Here is a 15,486-nt window from a genome sequence, read left to right as displayed (position 1 = left end):
GACTGGATGTTCCACCAAAACCTTAGGCTTAACATGGCCAAAACAAAAAAAAAAAAAAATTACCTTTCCTCCCAAGCTCACTTCTCCATTGCTTCTATTGCTGTAAATAACACTTATGCTCTCAGCGCTTACAGCCTGCATCCTTGATGTCATCTTTAACTCTTCTCTGCACATAACATTTTAGTGCTCTTCTATCAATAAAGCAAATGTTGCTTACCTGATGTAACAGGTGTTCTCACAGGACAGCAGGATGTTAGTCCTCACAAATGGGTGACATCGAGGATGGAGCCCACCACGGAAAACTTCTGTCAAAGTTTAAACAGAACTTTGACTGGCCCCTACTGGGCATGCCCAGCAAGGCACTGACCCTGCAGCCAGCAGGGGTCTCCCTTCAGTCTGATTTTCAAGCTACAGGCAGTGCCTAGAAAGTAAAAATAAAACGAACCCAACACCGCGGGGAGGTGGGCGGGTTTCGTGAGGACTAACATCCTGCTGTCCTGTGAGAACACCTGTTACATCAGGTAAGCAACATTTGCTTTCTCACAGGACAAGCAGGATGGTTGTCCTCACAAATGGGTGAGTACCGAGCTGAGGATGTCCCGACTTGCACCAAATGTACCCAACGGTGTGCAGCAGGCACAACAACTGAGGAGAAATTTGGGAAAGGGCATCCGCACCCTACCGGGTAGGTGGAAGGGTGTTGGTACATCAGGTTGGAAAAAGGTTACGCAAGACAGATTGGCCGAAGATGGAGTCCTGTCTTCCAGCCTTGTCCAAACAATAGTGGGCTGCAAAGGTATGGAGAGAACTCCAGGTTGCAGCTTTACAGATGTCAGGAAGCGGCACCGATCGAAGGTGTGCCACTGACGTCGCCATAGCCCTCACAGAGTGTGCTTTAACACGGTCTTGAAAAGGAATGCCAGCTTGCTCATAGCAAAAAGAAATGCAGTCCGCCAACCAGGAAGAAAGAGCCTGCTTACCCACAGGTTGTCCTAACTTGTTAGGATGGAAAGAGACGAATAATTGAGTGCTCTTCCTGTGAGAAACTGTACGGTCTAGGTAAAAAGCTAGAGCCCGTTTACAGTCTAGGGTATGCAGGGTCTGCTCTCCAGAGTTGGAGTGGGGCCTGGGAAAAAAGATAGGTAGTACGATAGATTGATTGATATGAAACTCCGAAACTACCTTAGGTAAAAATTTAGGGTGAGTGCGGAGTACCGCCCGGTCCTGCAGGAGCTTAGTGTAAGGCGGATAGGTAACTAGGGCCTGTAATTCACTAACCCTGCGAGCTGAAGTAAATAGCCAAAAGGAATAACACTTTCCAAGTGAGATATTTAAAGTCATAGGAGTGCAGAGGTTCGAAAGGAGGTTTCATAAGACGACCAAGAACCAGGTTAAGGTCCCAGGATGGGGCCGGAGGACGCAAGGGCGGCTTTAGATGGAGTAAGCCCTTAAGAAAGCGTGTTACTAGGGGTTGTACTGAAATAGGATTACCCCCAATACCCTTATGGAAGGCGGCTACCGCACTGACATGCATTCTGATAGAAGAGGTTTTAAGACCTGATTCAGAGAGATGCCATAAATAGTCCAAGAATTTGGAGATTGGACAGGAAAGGGGATCAAGGGACTGAGAAGTGCACCATGATGTGTACCTTTTCCATTTGTATGAGTAAGACTTTCTTGTGGAAGGCTTTCGTGAAGCTATCAGGACCCGAGAAACGGAATCTGAAAGGTTAAATGGTTGAAGGACTAACCTTTCAACATCCATGCCGTCAGGGACAAGGCTTGGAGGTTGGGATGGAGGAGGCATCCGTCGTTTTGAGTGAGCAGATGCGGGTCCTTTCCCAGAGGAATGTGCCTGAGGATGGAGAGATCCTGGAGTATTGGAAACCATACTTGGCGTGGCCAGTAAGGTGCTATCAGGATCATGGTTCCTCCGTCCCGGCGTAGCTTCACGAGAGTCTTTGACACAAGAGGAAGTGGAGGGAATGCATAGAGCAGACCGGTTGTCCACTTGAGGGAGAATGCATCCCTCGGCCGAGAGTGCTGGCTCCGAATGAGAGAGCAGTAATCGTCCACTTTGTGGTTCTGAGGGGACGCAAAGAGGTCTATGCGGGGAAAACCCCACTTTCGAAACAGAGAGGTCGCTACGAGAGGGTTGAGTGACCACTCGTGTGGTTGGAAGACACGGCTCAGCTGGTCTGCCAATACATTGTCTACTCCCGGCAGGTAAGTGGCCCTGAGGTACATAGAGTGGGAGAGGGCTTCCGCCCAGATCTGCGCAGCTTCCTGACACAGAAGGAAGGAGCCTGTGCCTCCCTGCTTGTTTATGTACCACATGGCCACTTGGTTGTCCGTCTGGATTAAGATCAGCTGATGAAATAGATGATCTTTGAAAGTTCGGAGCGCATAGCGGATTGCTCGAAGTTCCAGGAAATTGATCTGGTGTTCGGCTTCCTCTTTGGACCATAACCCTTGGGTTTGGAAGTCGTCCACATGGGCTCCCCAACCGATGTGAGAAGCGTCGGTGGTTAGGATTACTTGCGGATCCGGTGGAAGAAAAGGTAAGCCCTGAAGGAGGTTGACCTGAGTCGTCCACCAGGTTAAGGATAGGCGCAGCGCTTGTGTGACTGTGACTATGGAGGACAGAGGCTGAAAAGCTTGAATCCATTGGTGTCGTAGAGTCCATTGTGTTACTCTCATGGCTAGTCGGGTCATGGGAGTGACTTGAACCGAGGATGCCATGTGTCCTAGGAGAATGAGGAACTGGCGAGCCGTGGCAGTGTTCTGAGACTGGAGCTGGCGAGCCAGGGATATTAGGGTGTGGACCCTCTGAAGAGGAAGGTAAGCCTTTGCCTGTAAGGTGTCCAAGTCTGCCCCAATGAAGGATAAGGTTTGAGACGGGACTAAGTAAGATTTCTCGTAATTGACAAGAAACCCTAAGGAAAGGAGTGTTTGAATTGTCAATTTTAGGGAGGATTGAGCTATCTGTTGGGTGGAGGCCCTGATTAGCCAATCGTCCAGGTAGGGGTAGACGTGGACACCTTCCTTCCTTAGGAATGCTGCTACCACTACGAGACATTTGGTAAAGACTCGTGGGGCAGAAGCCAGACCGAAAGGTAGGACACGGTATTGATAATGGTCGTGGCCTACTAGAAACCGCAGATATTTGCGATGGGATTGTGTGATCGCAATGTGGGTATAAGCGTCCTTGAGGTCGAGAGAGCACAGCCAATCCCCTCTTTGTAGCAGAGGGAGCAGCGCGCCTAGGGTTACCATTTTGAACTTCTCTTTTGAAGGTATTTGTTGAGGGCTCGAAGGTCTAAAATGGGACGTAGTCCCCCTGATTTCTTTGGTATTAGGAAGTATCTGGAATAGAATCCCTTGCCTCGTTGAGAGGGAGGAACGGGTTCTATAGCATTTGATTGCAGAAGAAGAGATACTTCTTGTTGTAATTGAGCCAAATGGGTGGATAGACTCCACGCTTGAAGAGGCGGGGAGTCTGCCGGAAGAGTTATGAAGTTGAGGTGGTAACCCTGTGCGATAATTGTTAGCACCCACTGATCTGAGGTGATCTGCAACCAAGGTTGTAGAAAATGGTACAGTCGACCTCCTACAGGAATGTCTGGAAGAGGGGTTTGGCATGTGTTCCCTACAGGGGAGTCAAAGGCCAGCCGCAAGCCCAGGAGGAGGGGCTACAGTAGGCCTTTGTTTCCTAGGCTGACGCGGCTGAGGCCTAGTAGAGGATCGAGCTGGACGAGGCCTGGCCGATGGAGGGTAGTAACGGCGTGGCCGAAAGAACGACTTCTTAGAGTCCTTCTTAAGTGGTTGTTTGGAGGAAACCTCAGACGGAACAGAAGAAAGTTGTTTTAACGTCTCATGGTGATCTTTTAATTCAGCTACAATTTGCTGAATTTGTTCTCCAAACAAATTGTCCCCTAAGCAGGGTAAATCCGCTAAACGATCCTGGACCTCTGGGCGACGGTTGGATGACTTTAACCAAGCCCAACGTCTGGCCGAGATGGCAGTAGCTGAAACCTTTGTGGAGGCATCGAAGATGTCATAAGCCGTTCTGATCTCGTGCTTCCCCGCTTCAAACCCTTTGTTAAGAAGGGCCTGAAGCTGTGGCTGGTATTGGTCAGGTAATGTGTCAGCAAAATCTTGCATCTGTTTAAGGATGGCTCTGTTATATTGCGTCATGTAGAGTTGATATGAGGCTATGCGAGAAATCAACATAGCTCCATGGTACACTTTCCGTCCCACACTGTCCAGGAATTTATTGTCCTTGACAGGCGGAGTGGAGGAGTGTGGCTTTAGACGCTTGGCCTTTCTTTGTGCGGACTCAACCACAACAGAGCGATGATCCAGTTGAGGCTTTTGAAAGCCTGGTGCTGACTGGACGAGGTATGTGGAGTCAGCCTTCTTGTTAACTGGTGATACAGATGAAGGAGATTCCCAGTTTTTCTTTAAGAGATCGAGAAACACCTGGTGAATGGGGATGGAAGCGATGATTTTTGGAGCGTCCAAAAATTGAAGCAGTTCCATCATCTGGTGTCTGTCATCGGTCTCAGATTGCAGCTGAAAAGGTACAATTTCGGACATCTCCTTTATAAAATTAATAAAGGAGAGATCCTCTGGAGGAGATCGTTTTCTACTCTCTGTAGGAGAAGGCGGTGATGGTAAATCTGTGTCAGAAGATGTATCATCACCCCAGGTATCATAGGGATCACTTGGGGGTTGAAGCCCCGATGGACCTGGTTGAGGATCCGAAGGCATCGAAGGAAACCTTGGAGGAACCGGTGGTACAATCGGCACTGGGAACGGCATCGAGGGTTTCGGTGCTGCCGATGGAGTCGGTGCCGGTCTTGGAATCGATGGAGCCGAAGGATAAATCGGTGGAGATATACGAGAAGGCACCGATGGGACCACCCCGGAAGGGGGAATCAGGAACGGTGTTTCTCCCGCCGATGAAAATCCAGTCGGAGACGATGGCGCTGTCGGTGCTACTGGAATCATCGATGGAAGGGCATGTACAAGTGCTTCCATACGTTGTAGTAGCGGTGCCAGCGCTTCCACCAAAGGTTCGGTGGTCGGTTCCTTCCTCGGTGGCGGAGTCGGTGCCGGGGTCGATGCCGGCGCGGTGCCGGAATCGGTGCCGGAGACGGTGCCAATGGAGGTTGGAATCTTTGCATCGCTTTCTCGATGGCCTCCTGGACCAGCCGGTCCAGTTCAGCCCGGAGACCAGGGGTAACAATACCCGGCTCGACGGGAGAGGGAGGCTGAGGCAGAGCCGGAGGGACCACCGTAACCGGTGGGATCACGGCTCCCACACCCCGAGAGGGTGAGGGTTTCCTCGATGCCTGCGAACGAGACGTGGACGGTGCCAAGTCTGATCGAGGCCTCTTAGTCGGTGGTTCGGCCTGTTCAGAGGTCGATGACTGTGGATCCTCGACAGGCCGAGACTTGTGCCGTCGATGGCGATGCTTGTCCTTCCGGTCTCCTCGCCCATCCGGGGAGGGGACAGGAGTCGACGGCCGAGAAGTCATCGATGGTGGCCGGTCACCGGAGGGTTGACGATGGTGGTGCAATTTCGACGGTGCCGGTTCCGATGACGTCGATGCTATCGATGGCGTTGGGGTGGGTGCATGGAAGAGGAGCCCCATCTTCTCCATCCTGGCCTTGCGACCCTTAGGTGTCATTAGGGCACATTTGGTGCAAGTCAGAACATCATGCTCACTACCCAAACACAAAACACAAACCCTATGGGGGTCTGTGATTGACATAGTCCGGGTACAATCTGGACATCGACGGAACCCCGTCGCCATGGCTTAAGGCCAAATTTAGTCGCGGGCTCGGTAAGTGCCAACAGGCCTCGAGGGCCAAATTCGACGGTAGTCGAGGAAAAAAGGCAAAAAACTTACCGGTTTCCGCGAAGGTGACAAAAATTTGTCGAAGGGAGACCCCTGAGGGGCAAATTTTCTTCGAAAAGAAAAGTACCGAATTCCTGTCAGGAACGTGGTAAGGGAGCTCCTTTCACCGCGTGGCAACTGCTGCGCGGAAAAAAGAAGACTGAAGGGAGACCCCTGCTGGCTGCAGGGTCAGTGCCTTGCTGGGCATGCCCAGTAGGGGCCAGTCAAAGTTCTGTTTAAACTTTGACAGAAGTTTTCCGTGGTGGGCTCCATCCTCGATGTCACCCATTTGTGAGGACAACCATCCTGCTTGTCCTGTGAGAAAATGTGTCCCTTCTTTCCTTAACTTCAAAAACCTATTTGCTCTTTTCAACTTCTGCTTAATACTAGTATAACTTGTTCCTCACAAGTCAACCACCGAGTCAAAAAAGGCAGCTGAATTTCAAATCTTCCTCCACAGTTGACACTGTCCTATAAGCCTTCACTTTAGTCAAAGGTGATTTTAATGTAAATATTAAACAAATGCAAAACAAAAACAAAGTGATACACTAATATTTAACATGTTTAGCAATTTGTAAATTTTATTTTTTATACTTATTACAATCCAATTCATTTTATTTTTTCCTTTATTATTTTCTACAATCTTTGCTTTACTTTTGCTAAAAGTTTCCATATTCTAATCCTACCTTAAAACCAACATTTTTGAAACTGCTTTTAGTCAAACTCTGGTCATAGCTTTGCTGATTTTAATTATGTTTTCTATATTAAATACAAAGACAACAAAAACAATACTTCAGGAAAATGTATCTTAACTAAACTGTAAGCACCATAAAAAGTGCCATGGTGGGTAGACCAAGGTCCAAAGCCAACATCCTGTCTCTGACAGCAATCTGGGTTACAAGTATCTAGCAAACCCCCAAATAGTTGAGCTATTTCTTGTATTTCATGCCCAGGGATACATCCTAGTTTTCCAGTCTACCGGTATAATAACTGTTTATGAACTTTTCCTTCAGGAACTTGTTCAGTTCTCTTTTGAATCCTAGTAAGTTAGTTACCTTGATCAGTCTCTCTGGCAACAGATTCCATAGCTTTATTATGTGCTAAGTGAATGAAAAAAATACTTCCCACAATTTGGTTTAAATCTGCCAGTTACTAGTTTCATGGAGTGTCATTTGAAAAGGTAAATAACCGCTTCCTATTTAAAGATTTCACCCTACTCAAGATTTTATTAATCTCTCAATCTTTTTTCTAAGCTAATGAGCCCTAATCTGTTTAGCCTCTCTCCATAAGGGAGCTTTTCCATCCCCTTTATCATTTTTGTCACTCTTCTCTGTACTTTTTCTATGTTCGCTATGTCTTTTTGAGATGGGGCAACCAGAACTGCACACAATACTCAATGTGCAATTGCACCATGATCTATACAAAGACATTATATTGTTAGTTTTGCTCTCTATTCCTCTCCAAATAATTCTTAACATTCTATTTACCTTTTTGACTGCTGCTGTACACTGATCTGAAGGTTTCAAGGTATTATCCATAAGGACTCAAAGTCTTTTCCTGGATAGTGACTCCTAACATGGAACCAAGCATCATGTGCCTGTAATTGGGAATATTTTTCCCTATGCGCATTACTTTGCACTTGTCCACATTAAATTGTATCTGCCATTTAGTTGCCCATCTCTTAGCCTCACAAGGACCTTCTGCAGTTCCTCACAATCTGCAGTTGTATCTTAAGTGTATGAGTGCAGTGCTATGTCATGCCATGGAAATCAGTAGTAATTGTAACATGGATCAGCAGGTTCACAATGGTGTGGATCTTTCAAACATCTCATGAACACTAAGATTCTCCTATATAATTCAGGCTTTTGCTTCATTCCTGATGGAACATTTAACATATTATCCTACCAGTCTTGCTTGCACTTCTGCTTTAAAATAATGTATTAAAGAAAGCTGTATTTGGATCAATTTGGATATGGTTCTCCAAGCCCTGCACTAAGCCTCCAATATAACCGAGCTCATCACATTGCACTTTACCCCATTAAGCCATCTTCATATTACAAATCCAGCACCAACTGTGTTGATAATGGATAATCTTGGTTACCCAGCTCCTAGTTTAAGTCTGTAGTGCAGACTTTGTGTAGGAAAAAGAGCAGAACAGTTGAAGAAGGTGTTGAAGGAAAGGGTATGCACACAATTTAACTCCTAAGGAAAGGCACATATTTTTTCTCAGAGTTTTCCCACTGAAAGATTGATTCAGCAAGAGGATTAAACCAAGCCAAGCCTCTCAGAAGAGGAATGGAATCCGTCAAGCTTCCATCTGACAAAATGATTGCTAACGGTGAACATACTTAAGTACTCTTTGAAGACTGTTCAGGAAAATATTTATCAGATGTGTAAAAAAGGACATAAGTACCTTAAAAAATATACTAGTTTGATTTTAGGTAACCTCTCGCCATGTAATCTTTCATAGGGCTGAACAGTGCACAGTTTAAGAAATTCTCAAGTAACCCAGCACAGTTTCTCACATATTAGAGCAGATACTACAAAGATCATGTACATTTTTATACGGTATCTTCAAAACAGCCCAAGAGCTCAATATCTATGAAATAAAATTACATGTAATTGCATTCTGAGGATCTCTAATGATAATTTCTGCAGAATTTTCCTCCCTCCTTATCGCCCCAAAGATTACCTTTTCTGTAACAGCGATGCGATGCACTGCAGCAAACAGTTTGGCTGAGCTTAATATAAAATTGATGTGTCTGTAGATACAAAAAGTAATTGAAAAACAATAATTAATATACTGATGACATTACTGGAACTGTTTTTTTAAGGATCATTTTAGATATAGAAACATGGCTACAGATTACATCAACAGTAAATGCATTTGGTCACCTGAAGTACTACTGAATTAAAGACTTCTTCAACAAAATTGAATTGTTTTACCATCAATTACACTGGGGAACAATTTTTAACATAATTCCTGTTGAGTTCGATTTTTCAGCTGTTTTAGTCTTAAATAGGCATGCAGATTTCAAAACTGCAGTTAGTTTTCTTCTATCACATCAAGTTTTTTCTCTACAGCCTATGCTTGGTTGTCATTCAAAAACCTTGTCAAGGACTTTCTTGGAAATACATGAGCACAGAATTACACCAAAATTGTCCAGAAACTCTTGGAGAGCTTCAAAATGCTTCACTGCAACATGAGCATCAAGGTGCATTTTCTGCATAGCCATCTTGCTGACTTCCCAAAAATAATAAAACCATTGCAATCAAATGGAGAAATTACTTACCTGATAATTTCGTTTTCCTTAGTGTAGACAGATGGACTCTGGACCAATGGGTATAGTGCGCTTCTGCTAGCAAATGGCAGACTGAGTCAGATTTCAAAGCTGACGTCACTCTAGATATACCCCTGCAGTAACCTCAGCTCTTCAGTATTCTCTTCGAAAAGCCATTGTGGATATATCTTTGCTTAAATAACTTGATTAAACTTGATTAAAACTTGAACGGGTTCAACTAATTTCCAAACTGGAGACCGCCAGTGCCCTCAACCAATTAACGCCGACACCAGATAAACTGTGGGTGTCTTGAATTAGGGGTAGGCCGCGGCTTACCCGTATTTGCTTAGTCTCGAGGTTTCCTATCCGAGATTCTCCTTTTCTGGGGCAGCCGTGGACGGGATGCTGAGTCTATCTGTCTACACTAAGGAAAACAAAATCATAAGGTAAGTAATTTCTCAATTTCCTAGCGTGTAGCCAGATGGACTCAGGACCAATGGGATGTACAAACGCTACTCCCAGACAGGGCGGAAGGCTGCCCGTGGCCCACTTAGTACTGCCCTTGTGAAGGTTGTGTCTTCTCAGGCTTGAACATCCAGGCGATTGAACCTGGAGGTGTGTATAGAGGACCATGTTGCCGCCCGACAGATCTCGGTGGGCAACAGTAGCTTAGTTTCTGCCCAAGAAACTGCCTGGGCCCTTATAGAATGAGCCTTACCCTGTAGTGGTAAGGGCTTCCCTGCCTCTATGTAGGCTGCCTTGATTACTTCCTTGATCCAGCGGGCTATGGTCTCCGCGAGGCCGCTTCTCCTTGTTTCTTCCCGCTGTGAAGGACGAACAAGCGGTCCGTTTTGCGCACCAGTTCTGATCTTTCCAGGTACCGTACTAGGAGTCTGCCGACATTTAGATGGCGAAGAAGGCGTGAGTCTTCTGAGTCCTTATGTTCATCCGGAGATGGTAGTGAGAAGATTTGGTTCAAGTGAAACTCGGAAACCACTTTCGGTAGGAAGGAGGGGACGGTGTGCAGCTGTATGGTTCCAGGCATGAACCTAAGGAACGGTGCATGCAGGATAGTGCCTGTAGATTGGAGATGTGACGAGCTGAACATATTGCCACCAAGAATACAGTGTTTAATGTTAAGAGGTATAGTGACAGACCGCATGATGGTCTGAAGGAATCCCCAGCTAGGAAGTCTAATACTAGATTGAGATTCCATAGATGATTCAGCCACTTCAGGGATGGTCGGAGTTGTTTAACCCCTTTCAGGAAGTGGGTCATATTCGGATGTGTTGATAGCTGGATACTGTCCACTTCGACTCTGAATCAGTACAGTGTGGCTACTTGGATCTTGAGGGAGTTGAGTGACAACCCCTTCTTCATACCATCCTGTAGGAACTCCAGAATTATGGGAATCTTGGCTGTCCGCAGGAGTATCCCGCGGTCCTCGCAACAGGCATCAAATGCTCTCCAGATCCGTATGTAAGACAGGGATGTGGAGAACTTGCATGCTCGGAGCAGGGTGTCAATCACGGCCTTTGAGTAACTGCGCTTCTTCAGGCGAATCCTCTCAAGGGCCAGACCGTAAGAGAGAATCAAGCCGGATATTTGTGGAGAATCGAGCCCTGTCGGAGAAGGTCCCTGTGTGGAGGTAGGTACAGAGGGTTCCCCGGAAGGAGTCATTGCATGTCTGCGTACCATGGTTGTCTTGGCCAATCCGGGGCCACTAGTAGAACTAATCCCCTGTGATATTCTATCTTGCAGATGACCTTATCTAGTAGTGGCCATGGGGGGGGAAGGCGTACAGTAAGTCTTCCTCTGGCCAAGTCTGGACGAGACCGTTGATCCCTTGGGAGTATGGCTCTCGTCTGCGGCTGAAGAACCTGGGAACTTGGGCACTGAGACGGACAATGGAACAAGGAAGAGGCAAAATGGAACATAAACCACCTGGAAGCTCGAGCAGTCAGACTAGCATGCCTGCGATTCAGCCACAGACTCAGAGGCAAAGCGATCCATGGCTGGGAGGCCCCAGCGATTTACTATCAGTTGGAAGGCTGTGTTTGACAGCGTCCATTCTCCTGGGTCCAGGCTCTCTCTGCTGAGGAAGTTTGCTGAGATGTTGTCTTTTCCTGCAATGTGGGAGGCCGAGATTCCTTATAGGTTTATTTCCGCCCATGCCATAAGAGGATCTATCTCCAGAGACACCTGTTGGCTCTTGGTTTCTCCCTGGCGGTTGATGTAAGCAACCGTTGTCGCGTTGTCTGACAATACTCGAATCGCTTTGCCTCTGAGTCTGTGGTTGAATCGCAGGCACGCTAGTCTGACTGCTCGAGCTTCCAGGCGGTTTATGTTCCATTTTGCCTCTTCCTTGTTCCATTGTCCCTAGGCCGTCAGTTCCTGACAGTGGGCTCCCCACCCTTGCAGGCTTGTGTCCGTGGTGAGCAAGGCTTACTCCTTTGCTTAGGTGGTCTTCCTGTAGCCACCACTGGAGCTGAGAACGTACCTCTGCTGGTAGTTGGAGGTGAATTGAGTAGTCCTGGGACAGTGGGTTCCACCGTGACAGTAAGGAGCACTGGAGCGGTCGCATATGGGCCCTTGCCCATGGGACAACCTCCAGGGTTGATGCCATGAGGCTGAGGATTTGAAGATAGTCCCATACCTTGGAGCGTGCATTGGTCATCAATAGTTCTAATTGTTCCATCAGTTTCCTTCTCCTAGGAGGAGGGAGGAAGACTTAGTTCTGTTTGGTGTCAAAACGGGCCCCCAGGTACTCTAGAGATTGAGAGGGCTGTAGAATGCTCTCTCTTGTGTTCACGACCCAACCGAGTTCCTGCAGTAGGCTCTTGACTCTGCTGGTCACCTGCTGGCTCTCTTCTGAAGACTTTGCCCTGTCCAGATAAGGGTATACCAAGATCCCTTCCTTCCTCAGTGTTGCCACCATGACCACCATGATTTTGGTGAAAGTTCTGGAGGCGGTTGCTAGGCCGAAGGGTAGCGTTCAGAACTGGTAATGGTGACCCAGTATTGCAAAGCACAGGTGATCCTGATGGACTGGGATGTGAGAGGTCCAGGGAGGTTAAGAGCTCTCCCAGTTGTACTGCCATTATTATGGAAACAAGGGTTTCCATGCGGAAGTGTAGTACCCGCAGATGATGGTTGACGTTCTTGAGATCCAAGATGGGCCGGAAAGATCCTTCCTTCATGGGAATGATAAAATAGATGGAATAGCGCCCTGTATATTGTTGGGGCGTGGGAACCGGAGTTATTGCCTTCAGACTTAGTAGCCTTGCTAGAGTGGTTTCTACTGCCAGTCTCTTGGTGTGGGAGTGGCAGGGTGACATCATAAATTTGTTCCCAAGAGTAACCTTCTCGAACGATGTTTAGTACCCATTTGTCCGACGTTATCTCGACCCATCTTTGGTAGAAGAGGGCAAGTTGACCCCCTATCTCCTCTTCCTGTGGATGGGTTGGCCCATTCTCATTGTGGAGCACAGCTGGAGCCTGCCCCCGGGCCTGCTTCCCTCTTGGTCTCTCGGTTCTGAAAGGGCTGGGACCTTCCGGAGGGATGAGGTGCATGAAACTGTGAGTTCCTATAGGGTCTAAAGTGCTGCGAGCCTCTGCCCTTGGTTCTTCTGGGGGAGGGATGCTGAGATCTTTTATTCCTATCTTCTGGTAGCCGAGGCACTGGGGATTCGCCCCATTTGCTGGTTAGCTTTTCCAATTCGGTTCCAAACAAGAGAGATCCTTTAAAGGGCATTCTTGTGAGATTCGCTTTAGATGTCGCGTCCGTAGACCAATTCTGTAGCCATAGTTGTCTTCTGGCTGTCACTACCGAGGCTACGCCCCTGGCTGAGGTGCGCACGAGGTCTGAGCTTGCGTCCTTCAGGAAGGCTGCTGCAGGCTCCATTGTCTCACTGGTATACGTTCCAAAGTTATTTGCCTCTCTCTTGAGGAGCAAGCAGGAACGTGCCACCAGCGTGCAGCAGGAAGCAATCTGCAGTGTCATTGCTGCTGCATCGAAGGCCTGCTTAAGGATGGATTTCAATCGTCGGTCCTGAGTATCCTTCAATGCAGCCCCTCCCTCAATGGGAATTGCTGTTCACTTTGAGATGGCACAGACCATAGCGTCCACTTTCAGGAAATGCAGGCGTTCCTTGGTCGCTGGCTCTAGAGGATATAGAGCTTCCAAGGCCCGACCCCCTTTGAAGCTGGCCTCCAGGGCATCCCACTCCAGGTCAATCAGTTGCTGGATGGCTTCCATCATTAGGAAGTAGAACAAGGCCTTATGAAGGGACACCAAGATGGGGTTCTTCTTTGGTTCCACCATAGATTCCGTGCCTGGAATACCCAGCGTCTTCAGAGTCTGGGAAACAAGGGCTGGTAATTCATCCTTGTGGGCTCGATCTTCTTTTTGTTTCTTCTTTGCTGTAATTCTTAACACTATTCTAGTTGTGGGATAGTGTCCACATCTGCTAGGAGACAGAGATACTGAAGAGCTGAGGTTAATGCAGGGGTATATCTAGAGTTACATCAGCTTTGAAATCTGACTCCTTCTCCCATCTGCTAGCAGAACAGCACGTAACCCACTGGTCCTGAGTCCATCTGGCTACACGCTAGGAAACTGATTTTTAAGCTCTTTTTATTTAGCATCTTTAAACTGAAATCCTTTTCTTTAACCTAAAGAGTTTCCAATATAAAGTTTCTCTCCTTAACTACTTTCCTTCCTTACTTGAAAATCCAAATAATTTACAGAAAGTTTAATCTTCATTCATCCCAATTCATGAATTCTTTCCATATTTCTCACTGAGAAAAAGATGTGATATTTAACAGTCGTACAGGTGGGACTATAATTATTCTTGTCTTTTTGTTGGCTGGTATGCCTTGTACTCCACCCACATAGCAATAACCAGATAATGGGAGGGGCTTTAGATTGCAACACTGAATCATGATTCAGTGCTGCAATCTGGGTGTGGTTTTGTTAAAATTTAACATTAAACAAATAGAAATATATTTTTAGTTGCATTTGTACCAAGTTGTAACACCTTTTATAATTGACATTAATACAATCATGGGTCCTACACTGCATTACTGTTGTGCAATGACTGGGCTATGAATGGCGACTCTGCAACATCCTCCAGGGACAGGAAGGCCTGACCCGGCCATAGAACCCAAGCGCTCTGCATGGCAACACTTACAACTGAGCCATCAAGCTGGACCATGGCATGCATTTTAATAAGAGTCTTCACATTGTGTGGTATCAGTGCGCCTCCATGCATGGAAATGCTTGCAGTATCAGAAGAGTGCCATAAGAGGAAGCACACTTCTGCAGTGATATTAGAAGCCATTCCATCACTGTACCATGTTAAAAAATATAAATAAGGACCGATTTTTAAACACACATACCATTTCCAAAAATCACAACCTTCCATGGTGATTATAGACTTTCATTTACTATAATCTTAAAAAAAAAAACGAAAACAAAAGACAACTCCCCCCCCAGAAAAGAAAAGAAAAAAAACACACAGTATAGCAGGTCCCCTTCAAATGAAAGAGACTCTGCCTGGTTATTTCAGATTAGGTTAACTAACAATGCATAACATTTAGTCCTTCGCATTAAACCTTATCAAATAGAAAAGCAGCAGCCTAAAAAGAATATTGTATTCAACTGTTTTCTTTTAAAATAACCAAGCTGCAGAATGTGTTTCAAGTTCCATACTGACATGTTTTTATGCAGTAAAAACTAAGCATGATTCACCAAGGTTTTTGTTTGCCAATTAGGTGGCTACCAGCAACCATCCCAGCATCTTTTTCATGTACGCTCCATGCACCAAAATACTTACAATGGGTCATTAAGTTCAAACTGTATTGCAGAAGGTGGCCTCTTTGGTGATTGCCAAAATAGACCTAGCAGTTAAAAACAAAATTTTGAACAGTTAATATTAATAACTGCTTGGTGATTTTTTATTACATTTTAAACTTACAAAAAATGCTGCTTAATATTCCTAAAGACTAAAAGCCATACTGGTAAACAACCAAGTGAAATCATGCTTATGCATAGAATTTTTGACACTTCAATTCTGACCAGATTGCAAAAGATCTCTTTATTGAATGGAGGTCATCTTTAACAGGCAGATGCCAGACCCATGCTCCACGTTCCCTCATTTGGGTCAAATTAGTGAATTTTCGGTAAGTTATCATGCTCCTGGACACATGGATGGATAGATAATATCACTATGGCACTTTCAATCCTAATTGAAAAACATTAGCGCCCCCCCCCCCCCCCCCCGTATAACTGTTATCCT

The 15,486-nt window shown here is 46.3% G+C and overlaps 1 protein-coding gene across 2 annotated transcripts in view; it reads right to left on the bottom strand.

Moving 5' to 3' along the window:
- Positions 1–15,486, bottom strand: part of UBA6 (ubiquitin like modifier activating enzyme 6) — a 370,281-nt gene that overhangs the window by 59,464 nt on the left and 295,331 nt on the right. For both annotated transcript variants that reach the window (XM_029600749.1, XM_029600742.1), the window contains exons 25-26: positions 15,025–15,088; positions 8,599–8,668 (exon numbers count right to left, since the gene is read on the bottom strand). In XM_029600749.1, the coding sequence (XP_029456609.1) occupies positions 8,599–8,668; positions 15,025–15,088 (134 nt within the window). The remainder of the gene's footprint in view (positions 1–8,598; positions 8,669–15,024; positions 15,089–15,486) is intronic.

This window comes from Rhinatrema bivittatum, chromosome 1 (genome assembly GCF_901001135.1).
Source record: "Rhinatrema bivittatum chromosome 1, aRhiBiv1.1, whole genome shotgun sequence".
Lineage (NCBI taxonomy): Eukaryota > Metazoa > Chordata > Amphibia > Gymnophiona > Rhinatrematidae > Rhinatrema > Rhinatrema bivittatum.
This window is presented reverse-complemented; position numbering and strand designations above follow the sequence as displayed.